Source organism: Neospora caninum, chromosome X (assembly GCF_000208865.1).
Source record: "Neospora caninum Liverpool complete genome, chromosome X".
NCBI classification, from domain to species: Eukaryota; Apicomplexa; class Conoidasida; order Eucoccidiorida; family Sarcocystidae; genus Neospora; species Neospora caninum.
Genome location: NC_018396.1, coordinates 4,148,780 through 4,165,699, shown reverse-complemented (window position 1 = coordinate 4,165,699; position 16,920 = coordinate 4,148,780). Strand labels below are relative to the sequence as shown.

At 51.6% G+C, this 16,920-nt stretch overlaps 5 protein-coding genes across 5 annotated transcripts; 4 read left to right on the top strand and 1 right to left on the bottom strand.

Annotated features, from left to right (window-relative positions):
- Positions 1–2,132: 2,132 nt before the first annotated feature.
- Positions 2,133–3,254, bottom strand: NCLIV_049650 (conserved hypothetical protein; the record flags this gene model as incomplete). The annotated part of the gene is made up of 1 exon (XM_003884517.1): positions 2,133–3,254. One exon carries the CDS (start codon positions 3,252–3,254, stop codon positions 2,133–2,135), a length of 1,122 nt encoding a protein of 373 aa, XP_003884566.1.
- A 2,325-nt stretch (positions 3,255–5,579) lies between these two features.
- Positions 5,580–6,674, top strand: NCLIV_049640 (SRS domain-containing protein; the record flags this gene model as incomplete). The annotated part of the gene is made up of 1 exon (XM_003884516.1): positions 5,580–6,674. One exon carries the CDS (start codon positions 5,580–5,582, stop codon positions 6,672–6,674), a length of 1,095 nt encoding a protein of 364 aa, XP_003884565.1.
- A 1,510-nt stretch (positions 6,675–8,184) lies between these two features.
- On the top strand, positions 8,185–9,366 carry NCLIV_049630 (SRS domain-containing protein; the record flags this gene model as incomplete). Its single annotated transcript, XM_003884515.1, has 1 exon — positions 8,185–9,366. The coding sequence occupies one exon, from the start codon at positions 8,185–8,187 to the stop codon at positions 9,364–9,366; it is 1,182 nt and encodes a 393-aa protein (XP_003884564.1).
- A 1,538-nt stretch (positions 9,367–10,904) lies between these two features.
- NCLIV_049620 (SRS domain-containing protein) lies at positions 10,905–12,062 on the top strand (the record flags this gene model as incomplete). Its single annotated transcript, XM_003884514.1, has 1 exon — positions 10,905–12,062. One exon carries the CDS (start codon positions 10,905–10,907, stop codon positions 12,060–12,062), a length of 1,158 nt encoding a protein of 385 aa, XP_003884563.1.
- A 1,601-nt stretch (positions 12,063–13,663) lies between these two features.
- On the top strand, positions 13,664–14,761 carry NCLIV_049610 (SRS domain-containing protein; the record flags this gene model as incomplete). The annotated part of the gene is made up of 1 exon (XM_003884513.1): positions 13,664–14,761. The coding sequence occupies one exon, from the start codon at positions 13,664–13,666 to the stop codon at positions 14,759–14,761; it is 1,098 nt and encodes a 365-aa protein (XP_003884562.1).
- Positions 14,762–16,920: the final 2,159 nt, after the last annotated feature.

Sequence of the window (16,920 nt, the reverse complement as noted above, 5' to 3'; positions counted from 1 at the left end):
GAAGAGTTGAGTACTGTCCATCCATACCAGGAGTAAAAAGCGTTCGTCCTGTTACTAAACAGGTGCCAGGCCAACAATCCTCAGTTTGTGAACAAGTACGCAGTGTCACCTGGACCTTAGTGAGACCCACATCAACCGAGACCAACAGCGCACTGCACCCCTGGATTCGGTTGCGAACGCGGGTTCTGCGAACTATCCTTGCGCGCCGCATGGCTCTGTGCTTCCTGATGCAGCGTGGTGCTGCGGTTGGTCCTGTACAGCATGCAGGAGCAAAACATGTACCTGTTAATAAATAGAGGTGCACGGATGGATGCACGAGTGGAAACGGGAAATCTAGAGGCCGCGCGCCAGCAGATAGACGCGCTTGACCGGTAGACTGCTGCCGTCGTCATAGCTGGCAGGCTACTTGGCGACACGGTGCCGGAGGTGAAATTCCAAACCTCGACACTTTCGACGAAGAAGGTGTCTTCGGCAGCCCGATATGGGCCGAGTTTCGACGGTGTGAATTGGCAGCCAAGAGCGAGAGATGACTGAGTTTTTCTGTGCGAGTGCCGCCAGTTTTGGCGGAAAAACCCTGAAACGTGGCGTGTCCGGATCGGTGTCAGAGCATCGAGAAACGTGGTTAGAGTGAAGGCTCCTGCGTTTACGGGTGATGTGTCCAATGTGGAAGATCTGGTGTTAACATGATGCGGTTTCGTCGGATAGAGTCTGCGAAAGAAGTCAGCGTAATCTGCAAGGCCCGTCCAGTTGGTCTTTCCAGCAGGCGGTCTTGCTATGTTTTGGTGTGACGCAAAAACCCGCGAATGTAACTGCTTTGAGAACCATTTTTGTTGCCAACACTGAAAGCTACTGAGCGCCGACGATCAAAGCTAAGCTCGTAGGATCTGTATTGTACACGGTGTCCCATCTGAGGTTTTTTAATCCACGCTCTTGCTTGTGGAAAAGTGGGGAGACGTTTTTTGCACACATTTATGATTTATGGTGTTGTATCTCGCGTACTCGAAGATTGTGTGTTTTTGACCACGTTTGGTGTGCGAGTCAGAGTTTTCATTCGGCGAGGAACAGTCCCAAAAAGGCGACCGCGTCCTCCGAACACCGACGAAGCGAAAAGATCCAGATGTTTCGTGGTGTAGCTGACCGCGAGGCACACAATCGCCGAAAATATCATCTTCGGTTCACAAGACAGCGGGAACTGCGTGGACCACGACTGTGTCGCTAGTGGGTCTTTGGACCCATTGCACGCTCACACTCGCCAGCAGTGACGGGGCGGAGCGAAAAGCGGGGCAGTTTCCAGTTGGTGATCGTCCTATGAACCTAGGCGAAGCAGGAAATTCCTCTGCACGGAGAGGCGATGTAAATATCTCTTCTGGCTGGGTACAGTGCATATACTGTGGTAGTGTTTAAGCTCCGTTCTTTAAACGGTCACGTCCATCGTCTGGCTGCGGTAATCACATGATGGACTGCCCCAAATCTCACGTGTGGGTGTGTTTCTTAACGCCTGGCCCATAAAGATCCCAACTGGACCACGGAAACTAGCGGGGTTCGCTAGACGGCCGAGAAGCGGTCGTGTGAGAAAATTAGAAAAGTGGAATGCATCTCCGTCGTCACCTGAGAATGTACATTATTCACTCTTACTTTTCTCGCCATACCCGCCTGTGTTTCCCAGTCGGATACCCCGTCTAAATTTCACACTCTACCTTGCAGGAGTGGATTGTGTTGTGGGATACAACAGGTCTGTTTCCGGCAACATACACTGGCAAATCATTAGGGCTATAAAGTCAGAGTATGAGCGACAGGTTCCATGCAACACAAACTGACCGTGGAATGTGTCTGGTTTCATTCCCACATCGGTCCATTAGGTGTCTAATGTTCGATAGCATGGCGTCGAATAGTGTCGAGTTGTTGCTGTTTATTTACAATGGGATTCGTCGCTCGTGACCAGGAAAGTAAACAATCACTGCACAGTTGTACCATATGATTGTTATCCGATTCTTACGGGGCCACGTTGAAGACCCGTTTTGGTGCCACGCTCGCGGTATGACCTTCGTCATTGCCCTCCTCATTCCACAAGATAGTTGGTTGTATGTATGCTGTCAAGGAGCCCTCAAAAAAAACTATGTTCGCCACAGAGCTCACCAAAGAGGGAAGCCTAACCCAGCAAGGCTCCCCGCGCCGACAGTTTGCAGCAGGTTGTTGGTGTTTCTAGCCAGAACGTTTCCGAGATCTGCGAACCCCCAGATGTCGTTGGTAGCGGCGCCATGTGTTTGTCCTCTGAACAAGGCTTGGGGACCTGCAGTGAGCGTCTGTACTACGCTATTTGCAATGCTGGCGAGCCCCTCTGGAGGGAAAGCTGGAGAAAATGTGCTTGGCATGCCTCGTTGCACCCAGTCGTCGGTTTCCGAATAAACAGATCTGCTTGATGGGTATGTGGGCATGCCCATGCTGTTCACAATCGAGGCCACGGAGCCTACCGGATCCGCGAATGGGAAAATTGGTCCGGATGAAGGTGCATGGAGTTGTTGTGAATATGATGCTACACTTCGAGAGTAATCAGAGTGGCCAGTATACGAGGGAGATGCTCCAAAGGTCGGTCTCGCGGCGTGCAGCGTTCCTTGGGATGCCTCCTGATGGACCGGTGTAAAAGTGGTCTGGAGCCGTCGCAGTGGTAAAATCTTCCCGTTCTTCGCAGAGTCTCTTTCACCTTCCACAACAACGGTCGTCTGGCCAACATAACGCGGGCTCTGCCTCTTCTCCGATTTTGTTGCATCGTGGGAGCCTGCGGGTTTCGTCGTAACCGCGTGCAGTGTGTCGTGTGCGGCAACGGAGGCTGACGGACGCAGTGTGCCGGCCTCCGCCCCTTTCTTGTCGAGCAAAGCTGGGCGGGTTTTCGCTTGCTGCCTGTCCTTTCTGAGGAACTCCGCTGCCACTGGAACAACTGCAGGCTGTTCTCCGGGAGTAACCAGTTGAGGATGCGTACGTTTGTGTCCCCTTGATTCGTGGAGTAGCCGAAGACCTGTCCGGCGACCAATCCGACGGACAGACTTAGTCACATTGCGTCCCAATTTGGCAACTCCCCTTCGGGCTGCTCGTGCCAGGGGACCGCGAATCTTTGCAGCTCCAAAAATCACGAGAGGTGTGTCAGTTGAACCCCCTTCTCCTGCGAGGCTATCTCTGTCAAAAGGTCGGAGTGAAGTGACGGAGACACTGATGAACACCAGAAGGGTTGCCACTGAAAGCCGTACGAGACGCGCCATCTTGTGCAGAAACTAGCAAAGTGATGAAATGCTCAGACTCACAGAGGAGGATGCGAACAGGGGAAGGAAAGCAGAAAACGGTCGTTGGACTTGCGCTGCGGCACAAAATTGGTTCCACAGCTGCGGTCTACGCGGTTGGCGTGCATGCACCTGACTGAAAGACGTAGCATTACCTGGACGAGAAACAAGTTCCTGCCAATATGTATCACTGCATACGTGCAGAAAATAGCAATGTTGAGAGCAAACTTCACTAAGAAACGGCATGTAGAAGCGCATGCCGTGATGGAGGAACCAAAACGAGTTCTCAGTTGCAGTACATGGCGATGTTGCCACTACGCAAATGAGGACCCACACCTGCTGAAATACCTGAGAAACAGAGAAACAAAAGTAGCGTTGGTCGTCTAGAATGGCAGTTGCCCTTCTGACTGGCCTTACAACGTGGCCCCTGGGGCTGCTTAGTCGCGAGTGCAGGCAAAGCGGTACTCCCCGTCTCGGGCGCTCCGTAGGGATTCCGCTTTCAGCACAAATCCGGGAAAGGCTTGGCAGGGAATGCGAGAGAATAGAACGCCTGCCTTGCCGCGGTAACGCCTGACCAACCTTTTTTTCTTAGACCCATTTTCGAACCACCTGCATGCGCTCACTTGGAGAGTGTGTGTCACCCTTACCTCGTTTACTGACAGTGATGATTTTTGCGCTGTGGGAATTGCTACGTTGAGCATTCAGAATGACAGGACCTGGCGTCCAGTGACGGATCTCGGTTAACTGCCAGACATCTTCAGCTAGCAACAATGAGAAAGCGGCATTTTGTCTCCCACCAGTTTTGCTACTACTCTAAATACAGTCTAACGAGATTAATTGTTGCTCGTTATCCCCAATAGGGAGAACATACAATCAGGACTGAGACAATCCATTTAATCAAACCGTGCCTTTTTTACTGGACACACAACCCTCAAACATAACTATATAGGCGCTTCCTTTGAAACTCTGCTCTTGTGTGAAGGCGATGACTGTTCGTTCGACCGGTTTAAAGTATATTCCCCTCGGCACACAGGAGAAAATTCTGGCAAGCGCAACTAAGAACTTTTTGTAATCAGACTCTAACCCTAGGTATGCTCTTGTACCTCCAAAAAGATGAAATGGATCCTGAAAACGCACTATTCATTATCTATTTTCAAACGGGCACTCTTGTGGGCAAGTCTGCGCTACTTCGCTGCCCTGTGGTAACAGACTCTACTCTCGTTATAACACTCAGCGGAAGCGAGGCATTGAGCTGGCTTGCATGTGTGTATTCGAAGAGCGAGGAGCAATCAGGGAGACGGATTCCTGCGATACATGGAAACGTTAACATTCTTTCGGAGAAACGGTGGGACGCCGAAGAGAACGACCTCTATCAAGCTTCAACAAACTTCGCTCTCTGTGGTAATACATTCAGCCTCGTTCGAAAACACTGTGCTTCTGCTTCTAATGTGGATCCAAACCGACCAGACATAGCACTTCCAACCCAGCCATTACTTCGCTTTTGCGTCGCCCTCAACGAGGTGAAAAGTGACGCCCGTGGAGTGCTGAAGTGAGAAACCTCGCGTCTTTCATCTGCGGTTCTACCAAGGGAGTTTTTCCCCGAAGGTATTTTTGGGCTCGACTGTAGCCTCGGTACACCTATTGAAAGCAGTGTCTCGTAAACACAGTTCAATCTCTTTCCTGTTCAAGCAAGGACTGCTGTGTATCGACTGTGTCGTAGGGGATGACAACCGCGATATTACTATCCAACGCAGAGTGCGCTGCTGAAGTCGCACCCTTAGCGTCGTCAAGGAGACCAGGGGTTGTCGTGAGCGAGGCGGCTGCCGCCAGGCGACACACATCAACCATTCGAAGCGTGACGCGGTCAACCTGAACTCATAAAAGCGTTTCCTTCCTTTCAGAGGACGAACTACTCTCTCCACCACCACCACATCCTCAGAAAATGTAACTGTGGAGAAGGGACCTGCTAGCACCCGCTAGCGGGCCCGCTGCATGCAGAAAGCACGTCTTCCCACCGGCGTCGTCAGGCGCTCCCCAATTGTTCCCTGACTTTGAGATCCGACCCCGTCAAAAGCTCTACTGCATTGGGCCTTCAGAAAATCACATGCTTTCACTACTTCCTCGAAGATACAGGGGCGAGTTGCTCTGAAAGATCATAGCTCGTGATAGATCTCAGTCTACCACCAGTTGACGGGAGTCGCGCGCTGGTCCACTCGGACTTGACTTGCTTTGTTGTAGCAAAATTGCACAAGGCTAACTCGATCTTGGTGCGCGAGTTTGCAGGGTACGACGACAACGACGTCGAAGATGTCTCTGAATTACGGGGTATACCGGAAATTGTCACACAATTTCCGAATGGGAGTGACTCTACTGGTACTCCTTGCAAGCGCGTATGTGCACGATGACAGACTATCATTTTTCTCGAGTGTTCGAGCGCAAGACGAAACACCCAAATCACAATGTGTGGTGGACACCGAACATGGAACTACCCAGTGCACGTGCGATAATACAGATCCATCGCCACAAAAGCTTGAGGCGACACTTTCGGAAGACCAAAATGTGTTGAAGGTGAGCTGCAAAAAAAATCACCTTGTATGCGCTCCGGAACAACTGAACGGCGACAAGGTCTGCCCACAAAGCGCTAACAAGCTGCATCAATGCAGTTCATCAAACGGCAGCAGTGCATGTATCACACTCAACGATATTCTTGTCAAACCCGCAGAAAGCGTCACCTGGTCGAAGGACACCACCGACACCTCGGAGGATTGCACCACTCAGCAGCTAGCAGTCCCGCAGGAGAACTTCCCGTATACTGACAAGAAGTTTCTTGTTGGTTGTATTGTGGCAAATGACAACGCCGACAAGTGCAGGGTGACTGTAACGGTCGCGGCGAGAGCAAGTGCAAAGAACGGCCAGACCGTCACCTGCGCTTACGGAACGAGTAGCAACAAGGTACCTCAGACCATCACGCTGAGCCCGTCTCAGAACGCGTTCACCCTGGTTTGCGGGACTGACGGAGAAATTATGCCGAGCACGTACCAGCAACATTACTGCGATAGCTCAGAAAATGGGGCTACCAGTGACTGCCAAGAGAGAGACTACACTTCCGTCCTCACGACATACCAGGACACATGGTGGCAAAAAACCGAAAACTCATCTTACACACTGCAGATTCCGCCGACCGATTTCCCAGAAGAGCCAGCAAATATTATGGTCGGGTGCAAGAAGTCAAAGGTTTCGAAGAGAGGCCAGACTAGTGAAGGAGAACCCTCAACTGTTTGTAAAGTGCTGGTGACGATTGAGGCTTCGCCAAACAGCTCATCTGCAACAATGTCCGGGATGAAGGCATACTTGGCTGCGGGAGCTGTCGCTATCGTTTCTGCGTTCGTGCATGCCATGTGATGTGAGTTTCTCATGTCCGGCACAGTCGCGTTCTAGCGGTCTAGTCAGGGATGCCTCATCCTGCGCTAGACCCCGGGTTGTTCTGTTGCATTCGTGTGGCAGCTCTAGATTTCCTGGGCCGATCAGATTTCGGACACATCAGCCTCAGGACCATTACACCCGGAGGGCCTAACTACACGGCGGTGGTAATGAATCTAATCCAGAATCACAACGGACCACTGAGCGGTCGGTCTCAGCAGATGTTCTTCGAATAAAAAAGCCACGACGAAACGATGGTTCGGATCTCTATATCGCAACCGGATCATCTCCTTAATCGGCACCTGGATGCTCTGTGGACGAGCAGGACTGAGTTTTGCCACAGCTCTTTCCATATGATCACCCCGTAACGGAACCGTTTTTATCATGCAGTCGCGACGACTGCTAAGGTATTGACAACAATCTTTAAGGAGCCTGGCAGGGTGTCTCAGAAAGGAATCCCTTCACCATGTTAATAGGCAGACACGCCACAGTGTAGGACAGTAGCGCTCAATCGGTATCTGGCAAACACTTCGTCTTTGTTGTTGGCACCCATGAAGCAGGCCCACGGGCTTTAGCACGGCATTACACTACTATCCCGATTGAATATGGTCTGTGAGGTTTGGGAGACTGAAGCATTCTTCTCTACAAAAAAACTTCTACGCAATACGTCAAGGTCTACTAACCGCAACATGCGTAGGGGATTTGAAAAACCCTGCTGCGCAATGAGAACTCCAGGGTGTGTATCGTGGTTTCTAGTGAACGTGAGATTGTCCGGGCACACCCTGCTCTTACGGAGCTGCGGGGGCCTAACCACGTTCGAAGTAGGTCCGAAGCATGTGGCAAAGAAGGTCAACTCGAACTCACCTACTCGGCCGTGACAATCAAGCAATTTCCTCAGCATTGTCTCTTTCTCCAGAGAGAACGAAAGACTCCTTGAACGTCGATGGGTCACACTGACCAGGTGTCTTGATCCACACAAGCTCCCTTCCGCTGCAGTGTCGAAGCTAGGAAAAGAACAGACCCAAATCACGTCTACAGAGCCACGACCAAGAAACGATTGACGAGCGGCCAGTGGTTGTCTTCAGCGCCACGGCTGCCGCCAGGCGACACACATCAACCAATCGAAGCGTGACGCGGTCAACCTGAACTCATAAAAGCGTTTCCTTCCTTTCAGAGGACGAACTACTCTCTCCACCACCACCACATCCTCAGAAAATGTAACTGTGGAGAAGGGACCTGCTAGCACCCGCTAGCGGGCCCGCTGCATGCAGAAAGCACGTCTTCCCACCGGCGTCGTCAGGCGCTCCCCAATTGTTCCCTGACTTTGAGATCCGACCCCGTCAAAAGCTCTACTGCATTGGGCCTTCAGAAAATCACATGCTCTCAGTACTTCCTCGAAGATACACGGGCGAGTTGCTCTGAAAGATCATAGCTCGTGATAGATCTCAGTCTACCACCAGTTGACGGGAGTTGCACGCTTGTCCAATCGGACATGACTTGCTGTGTTGTAGCAAAATTGCACAAGGCTAACTGGATCTTGTGGTGCGCGAGTTCGCAGGGTAACACAACGACGTCGAAGATGTCTTGGAATTACGGGGCACAACGGAAATTGTCACACAATTTCCGAATGGGAGTGACTCTACTGGTACTCCTTGCAAGCACGTCTATTCTCTATGACGGCCCATCATTTTTCTCGAGCGTTCCAGCCCAAGCTGCGGAACCAAAATCAGAATGTGTGGTGGACAGAGAACATGGAACTACCAACTGCAGGTGCGATGAAACCGAAAAAACACCACAAACGCTTGCGGCGACACTTTCGGAAGACCAAAATGTGTTGAAGGTGAGCTGCAAAAATAATGAGCTTCATTGCGCTCCCGACCAACTGAACGGCGACAAGGTCTGCCCGGGAGACGCTACCAAGGTGCATGAGTGCACTTCATCATCTGGCAGCAACGAATGCATCAAACTCAGCGATATTCTTGTCGATCCCGGAAAAAGCGTCACCTGGGCGCGGGACACCACCGAGTCGTCGAACGAATGCACTACTAAACAGCTAACGGTCCCGAAGCAGAACTTCCCGTATACTGACAAGAAGTTCGTTGTCGGATGTGTTCAAAAATCTGGGAACACCGACCAGTGCACGGTGACTGTAACGGTCGCGGCAAGAGCAAGTGCAAAGAACGGCCAGACCGTCACCTGCGCTTACGGAACGAGTAGCAATAAGGAACCTCAGACCATCACGCTGAGCCCGTCTCAGAACGCATTCACACTGGTTTGCGGGACTGACGGTGAAATTATGCCGAGCACGTACCAGCAACATTACTGCGATAGCTCAGAAAATGGGACCACTGGTGACTGCCAAGAGAGAGACTACACTTCCATCCTCACGGCATACCAAGACACATGGTGGCAAAAAACCGAAAACTCATCTTACACACTGCAGATTCCGCCGACCGATTTCCCAGAAGAGCCAGCAAATATTATGGTCGGGTGCAAGAAGACAAAGGTTTCGAAGAGAGGCCAGACTAGTGAAGGAGAACCCTCAACTGTTTGTAAAGTGCTGGTGACGATTGAGGCTTCGCCAAACAGCTCATCTGCAACAATGTCCGGGATGAAGGCATACTTGGCTGTAGGAGCTGTCGCTATCATTTCTGCGTTCGTGCATGCCATGTGATGTGAGTTTCTCATGTCCGGCACAGTCGCGTTCTAGCGGTCTAGTCAGGGATGCCTCATCCTGCGCTAGTCCACGGGTTGTTCTGTTGCATTCGTGTGGCAGCTCTAGATTTCCTGGGCCGATCAGATTTCGGACACATCAGCCTCAGGACCATTACACCCGGAGGGCCTAACTACACGGCGGTGGTAATGAATCTAATCCAGAATCACAACGGACCACTGAGCGGTCGGTCTCAGCAGATGTTCTTCGAATAAAAAAGCCACGACGAAACGATGGTTCGGATCTCTATATCGCAACCGGATCATCTCCTTAATCGGCACCTGGATGCTCTGTGGACGAGCAGGACTGAGTTTTGCCACAGCTCTTTCCATATGATCACCCCGTAACGGAACCGTTTTTATCATGCAGTCGCGACGACTGCTAAGGTATTGACAACAATCTTTAAGGAGCCTGGCAGGGTGTCTCAGAAAGGAAACCCTTCACCATGATAACAGGCAGACACGGCAACACTGTGTAGAAGAACAGCGCTCATTCGGTATCTGGCAAACACTTCGTCTTTGTTGTTGGCACGCATGAAGCAGGCCCACAGGCTTTAGCACCGCTTTTCACTACTATCCCGATTGAATATGGTCTGTGAGGTCTGGGGGACTGAAGCATTCTTCTCTACAAAAAGACTTTCCGCAAAACGTCATGGTCTACTAATCGCAACATGCGTAGGGGATTTCAGAAACCCTGCTGCGCAACGAAAACTCCAGAGTGAGTATCCTGGTTTCTAGTGAACGTGAGATTGTCCGGGCACACCCTGCTCTTACGGAGCTGCGGGGGCCTAACCACGTTCGAAGTAGGTCCGAAGCATGTGGCAAAGAAGGTCAACTCGAACTCACCTACTCGGCCGTGACAATCAAGCAATTTCCTCAGCATTGTCTCTTTCTCCAGAGAGAACGAAAGACTCCTTGAACGTCGATGGGTCACACTGACCAGGTGTCTTGATCCACACAAGCTCCCTTCCGCTGCAGTGTCGACGCTACGAAAGGAACAGACTCAAATCACGTCTACAGAGCCACGACCAAGAAACGATTGACGAGCGGCCAGGGGTTGTCTTCAGCGCCACGGCTGCCGCCAGGCGACACACATCAACCAATCGAAGCGTGACGCGGTCAACCTGAACTCATAAAAGCGTTTCCTTCCTTTCAGAGGACGAACTACTCTCTCCACCACCACCACAGCCTCAGAAAATGTAACTGTGGAGAAGGGACCTGCTAGCACCCGCTAGCGGGCCCGCTGCATGCAGAAAGCACGTCTTCCCACCGGCGTCGTCAGGCGCTCCCCAATTGTTCCCTGACTTTGAGATCCGACCCCGTCAAAAGCTCTACTGCATTGGGCCTTCAGAAAATCACATGCTCTCACTTCATCCTCGAAGATACAGGGGCGAGTTGCTCTGAAAGATCACAGCTTGTGATAGATCCCATTCTACCACCAGTTGATGGGAATCGCACCCTTGTCCACTCGGACGTGACAAAAAGCTTCGGTGTAGCAAAATGGCACGAGACTGGCACGTGCGGTGCGAGCGCTCACAGGGTACGACAACGACGTCGAAGATGTCTCTGAATTACGAGACACAACGGAAATTGTCACACAATTTCCGAATGGGAGTGACTCTACTGGTACTCCTTGCAAGCATGCCTATGCACTATGAAGGCCCGTCATTTTTCTCGGGTGTTCGAGCGCAGGACGAAACACCCAAATCAAAATGTGTGGTGGACAGTCAAACGGGAACTACCAAGTGCACGTGCGATCATACAGATGAATCACCACAAACTTTTGCGGCAACCCTTTCGGAAGACCAAACTGTGCTGCAGGTGAGCTGCAAAAGTAATGCTCAACTTCAATGCGCTCCCGAACAATTGAACGGCGACAAGGTCTGCCCAGCAACAGCTAGCAAGCTGAATCAGTGCGGTTCATCAAACAGCAGCAGCGCAAGTATCCCACTCAGCGATATTCTTGTCGATCCCGGAAAAAGCGTCACCTGGTCGCGGGACACCACCGAGTCGTCGGACCAATGCACCACTCAGCAGCTAACGGTCCCGAAGCAGAACTTCCCGTATACTGACAAGAAGTTCGTTGTTGGATGTGTTCAAAAATCTGGGAACACCGACCAGTGCACGGTGACTGTAACGGTCGCGGCGAGAGCAAGTGCAAAGAACGGCCAGACCGTCACCTGCGCTTACGGAACGAGTAGCAATAAGGAACCTCAGACCATCACGCTGAGCCCGTCTCAGAACGCGTTCACCCTGGTTTGCGGGACTGACGGAGAAATTGTGCCGAGCACGTACCAGCAACATTACTGCGATAGCTCAGAAAATGGGACCACTGGTGACTGCCAAGAGAGAGACTACACTTCCATCCTCACGGCATACCAAGACACATGGTGGCAAAAAACCGAAAACTCATCTTACACACTGCAGATTCCGCCGGCCGATTTCCCAGAAGAGCCAGCAAATATTATGGTCGGGTGCAAGAAGACAAAGATTTCGAAGAGAGGCCAGACTAGTGAAACAGAACCCTCAACTGTTTGTAAAGTGCTGGTGACGATTGAGGCTTCGCCAAACAGCTCATCTGCAACAATGTCCGGGATGAAGGCATACTTGGCTGTGGGAGCTGTCGCTATCGTTTCTGCGTTCGTGCATGCCATGTGATGTGAGTTTCTCATGTCCGGCACAGTCGCGTTCTAGCGGTCTAGTCAGGGATGCCTCATCCTGCGCTAGTCCACGGGTTGTTCTGTTGCATTCGTGTGGCAGCTCTAGATTTCCTGGGCCGATCAGATTTCGGACACATCAGCCTCAGGACCATTACACCCGGAGGGCCTAACTACACGGCGGTGGTAATGAATCTAATCCAGAATCACAACGGACCACTGAGCGGTCGGTCTCAGCAGATGTTCTTCGAATAAAAAAGCCACGACGAAACGATGGTTCGGATCTCTATATCGCAACCGGATCATCTCCTTAATCGGCACCTGGATGCTCTGTGGACGAGCAGGACTGAGTTTTGCCACAGCTCTTTCCATATGATCACCCCGTAACGGAACCGTTTTTATCATGCAGTCGCGACGACTGCTAAGGTATTGACAACAATCTTTAAGGAGCCTGGCAGGGTGTCTCAGAAAGGAAACCCTTCACCATGATAACAGGCAGACACGGCAACACTGTGTAGAAGAGTAGCGCTCAATCGGTATCTGGCAAACACTTCATCTTTTTTGTTGGCACCCATGAAGCAGGCCCACAGGCTTTAGCACCGCTTTTCACTACTATCCCGCTTGAATATGGTCTGTGAGGTTTCGGGAGACTGAAGCATTCTTCTCAACAGAAAAACTTCTCCGCAAAACGTCATGGTCTACTCACCGCGACATCAGGGGAGGATCTGGAAAACCCCGTCGGGGACTGAGAATTCTACGTTGGCTATCCTGCTTCCTAGTGAACGTGAGAGTGTCCGTGCACACCTTGCTGGTAAGGAGCTGCGGGGGCTTAACCGCGTTCGAAATAGGTCCGAAGCATGTGGCAAAGAAGGTCAACTCGAACCCAGCTACCCGGCCGTGACAATCAAGTGACTTCCTCAGCGTGTTCCTTTTTCCAGAGAGAACGAAGGACTCCTTGAAGGTCGATGGTTTGCACTACCCAGGTGTCTTGATCCACACAAGCTCCCTTCCGCTGCAGTGTCGAAGCTAGGAAAAGAACAGACCCAAATCACGTCTACAGAGCCACGACCAAGAAACGATTGACGAGCGGCCAGGGGTTGTCTTCAGCGCCACGGCTGCCGCCAGGCGACACACATCAACCAATCGAAGCGTGACGCGGTCAACCTGAACTCATAAAAGCGTTTCCTTCCTTTCAGAGGACGAACTACTCTCTCCACCACCACCACAGCCTCAGAAAATGTAACTGTGGAGAAGGGACCTGCTAGCACCCGCTAGCGGGCCCGCTGCATGCAGAAAGCACGTCTTCCCACCGGCGTCGTCAGGCGCTCCCCAATTGTTCCCTGACTTTGAGATCCGACCCCGTCAAAAGCTCTACTGCATTGGGCCTTCAGAAAATCACATGCTCTCAGTACTTCCTCGAAGATACACGGGCGAGTTGCTCTGAAAGATCATAGCTCGTGATAGATCCCATTCTACCACCAGTTGACGGGAGTTGCACGCTTGTCCAATCGGACATGAGTTGCTGTGTTGTAGCAGAATTGCACAAGGCTAACTCGATCTTGGTGCGCGAGTTTGCAGGGTACGACGACAACGACCTCGAAGATGTCTCTGAATTACGAGACACAACGGAAATTGTCACACAATTTCCGAATGGGAGTGACTCTACTGGTACTCCTTGCAAGCGCGTATGTGCACGATGACAGACTATCATTTTTCTCGAGTGTTCGAGCGCAAGACGAAACACCCAAATCAAAATGTGTGGTGGACAGTCAAACGGGAACTACCAGGTGCACGTGCGATAATACAGATGAATCACCACAAACTTTTGCGGCAACCCTTTCGGAAGACCAAACTGTGCTGCAGGTGAGCTGCAAAAGTAATGCTCAACTTCAATGCGCTCCCGAACAATTGAACGGCGACAAGGTCTGCCCAGCAACAGCTAGCAAGCTGAATCAGTGCGGTTCATCAAACAGCAGCAGCGCAAGTATCCCACTCAGCGATATTCTTGTCGATCCCGGAAAAAGCGTCACCTGGTCGCGGGACACCACCGAGTCGTCGGACCAATGCACCACTCAGCAGCTAACGGTCCCGAAGCAGAACTTCCCGTATACTGACAAGAAGTTCGTTGTTGGATGTGTTCAAAAATCTGGGAACACCGACCAGTGCACGGTGACTGTAACGGTCGCGGCGAGAGCAAGTGCAAAGAACGGCCAGACCGTCACCTGCGCTTACGGAACGAGTAGCAATAAGGAACCTCAGACCATCACGCTGAGCCCGTCTCAGAACGCGTTCACCCTGGTTTGCGGGACTGACGGAGAAATTGTGCCGAGCACGTACCAGCAACATTACTGCGATAGCTCAGAAAATGGGACCACTGGTGACTGCCAAGAGAGAGACTACACTTCCATCCTCACGGCATACCAAGACACATGGTGGCAACAAACCGAAAACTCATCTTACACACTGCAGATTCCGCCGACCGATTTCCCAGAAGAGCCAGCAAATATTATGGTCGGGTGCAAGAAGTCAAAGGTTTCGAAGAGAGGCCAGACTAGTGAAACAGAACCCTCAACTGTTTGCAAAGTGCTGGTGACGATTGAGGCTTCGCCAAACAGCTCATCTGCAACAATGTCCGGGATGAAGGCATACTTGGCTGTGGGAGCTGTCGCTATCATTTCTGCGTTCGTGCATGCCATGTGATGTGAGTTTCTCATGTCCGGCACAGTCGCGTTCTAGCGGTCTAGTCAGGGATGCCTCATCCTGCGCTAGTCCACGGGTTGTTCTGTTGCATTCGTGTGGCAGCTCTAGATTTCCTGGGCCGATCAGATTTCGGACACATCAGCCTCAGGACCATTACACCCGGAGGGCCTAACTACACGGCGGTGGTAATGAATCTAATCCAGAATCACAACGGACCACTGAGCGGTCGGTCTCAGCAGATGTTCTTCGAATAAAAAAGCCACGACGAAACGATGGTTCGGATCTCTATATCGCAACCGGATCATCTCCTTAATCGGCACCTGGATGCTCTGTGGACGAGCAGGACTGAGTTTTGCCACAGCTCTTTCCATATGATCACCCCGTAACGGAACCGTTTTTATCATGCAGTCGCGACGACTGCTAAGGTATTGACAACAATCTTTAAGGAGCCTGGCAGGGTGTCTCAGAAAGGAAACCCTTCACCATGATAACAGGCAGACACGGCAACACTGTGTAGAAGAGTAGCGCTCAATCGGTATCTGGCAAACACTTCATCTTTTTTGTTGGCACCCATGAAGCAGGCCCACAGGCTTTAGCACCGCTTTTCACTACTATCCCGCTTGAATATGGTCTGTGAGGTTTGGGAGACTGAAGCATTCTTCTCAACAGAAAAACTTCTCCGCAAAACGTCATGGTCTACTCACCGCGACATCAGGGGAGGATCTGGAAAACCCCGTCGGGGACTGAGAATTCTACGTTGGCTATCCTGCTTCCTAGTGAACGTGAGAGTGTCCGTGCACACCTTGCTGGTAAGGAGCTGCGGGGGCTTAACCGCGTTCGAAATAGGTCCGAAGCATGTGGCAAAGAAGGTCAACTCGAACCCAGCTACCCGGCCGTGACAATCAAGTGACTTCCTCAGCGTGTTCCTTTTTCCAGAGAGAACGAAGGACTCCTTGAAGGTCGATGGTTTGCACTACCCAGGTGTCTTGATCCACACAAGCTCCCTTCCGCTGCAGTGTCGAAGCTAGGAAAAGAACAGACCCAAATCACGTCTACAGAGCCACGACCAAGAAACGATTGACGAGCGGCCAGGGGTTGTCTTCAGCGCCACGGCTGCCGCCAGGCGACACACATCAACCAATCGAAGCGTGACGCGGTCAACCTGAACTCATAAAAGCGTTTCCCTCCTTTCAGAGGACGAACTACTCTCTCCACCACCGCCACAGCCTCAGAAAATGTAACTGTGGAGAAGGGGCCTGCTAGCACCCACTAGCGGGCCCGCTGCATGCAGAAAGCACGTCTTCCCACCGGCGTCATCAGGCGCTCCCCATTTGTTCCCTGACTTTGAGATCCGACCCCGTCAAAAGCTCTACTGCATTGGGCCTTCAGAAAATCACATGCTTTCACTACTTCCTCGAAGATACACGGGCGAGTTGCTCTGAAAGATCATAGCTCGTGATAGATCTCAGTCTACCACCAGTTGACGGGAGTCGCGCGCTGGTCCACTCGGACTTGACTTGCTGTGTTGTAGCAGAATTGCACAAGGCTAACTCGATCTTGGTGCGCGAGTTTGCAGGGTACGACGACAACGACCTCGAAGATGTCTCTGAATTACGAGACACAACGGAAATTGTCACACAATTTCCGAATGGGAGTGACTCTACTGGTACTCCTTGCAAGCGCGTATGTGCACGATGACAGACTATCATTTTTCTCGAGTGTTCGAGCGCAAGACGAAACACCCAAATCAAAATGCGGTGGTGGACAGTCAAACGGGAACTACCAAGTGCACGTGCGATCATACAGATGAATCACCACAAACTTTTGCGGCAACCCTTTCGGAAGACCAAACTGTGCTGAAGGTGAGCTGGCAAAAATAATGAGCTTCAGTGCGCTCCCGAACAACTGAACGGCGACAAGGTCTGCCCACAAAGCGCTAGGAAGCTGCATGAGTGCGGTTCATCAAACGGCAGCAGTGCATGTATACCACTCAGCGATATTCTTGTCGATCCCGGAAAAAGCGTCACCTGGTCGCGGGACACCACCGAGTCGTCGGACCAATGCACCACTCAGCAGCTAACGGTCCCGAAGCAGAACTTCCCGTATACTGACAAGAAGTTCGTTGTCGGAAGAGTTCAAAAATCTGGGAACACCGACCA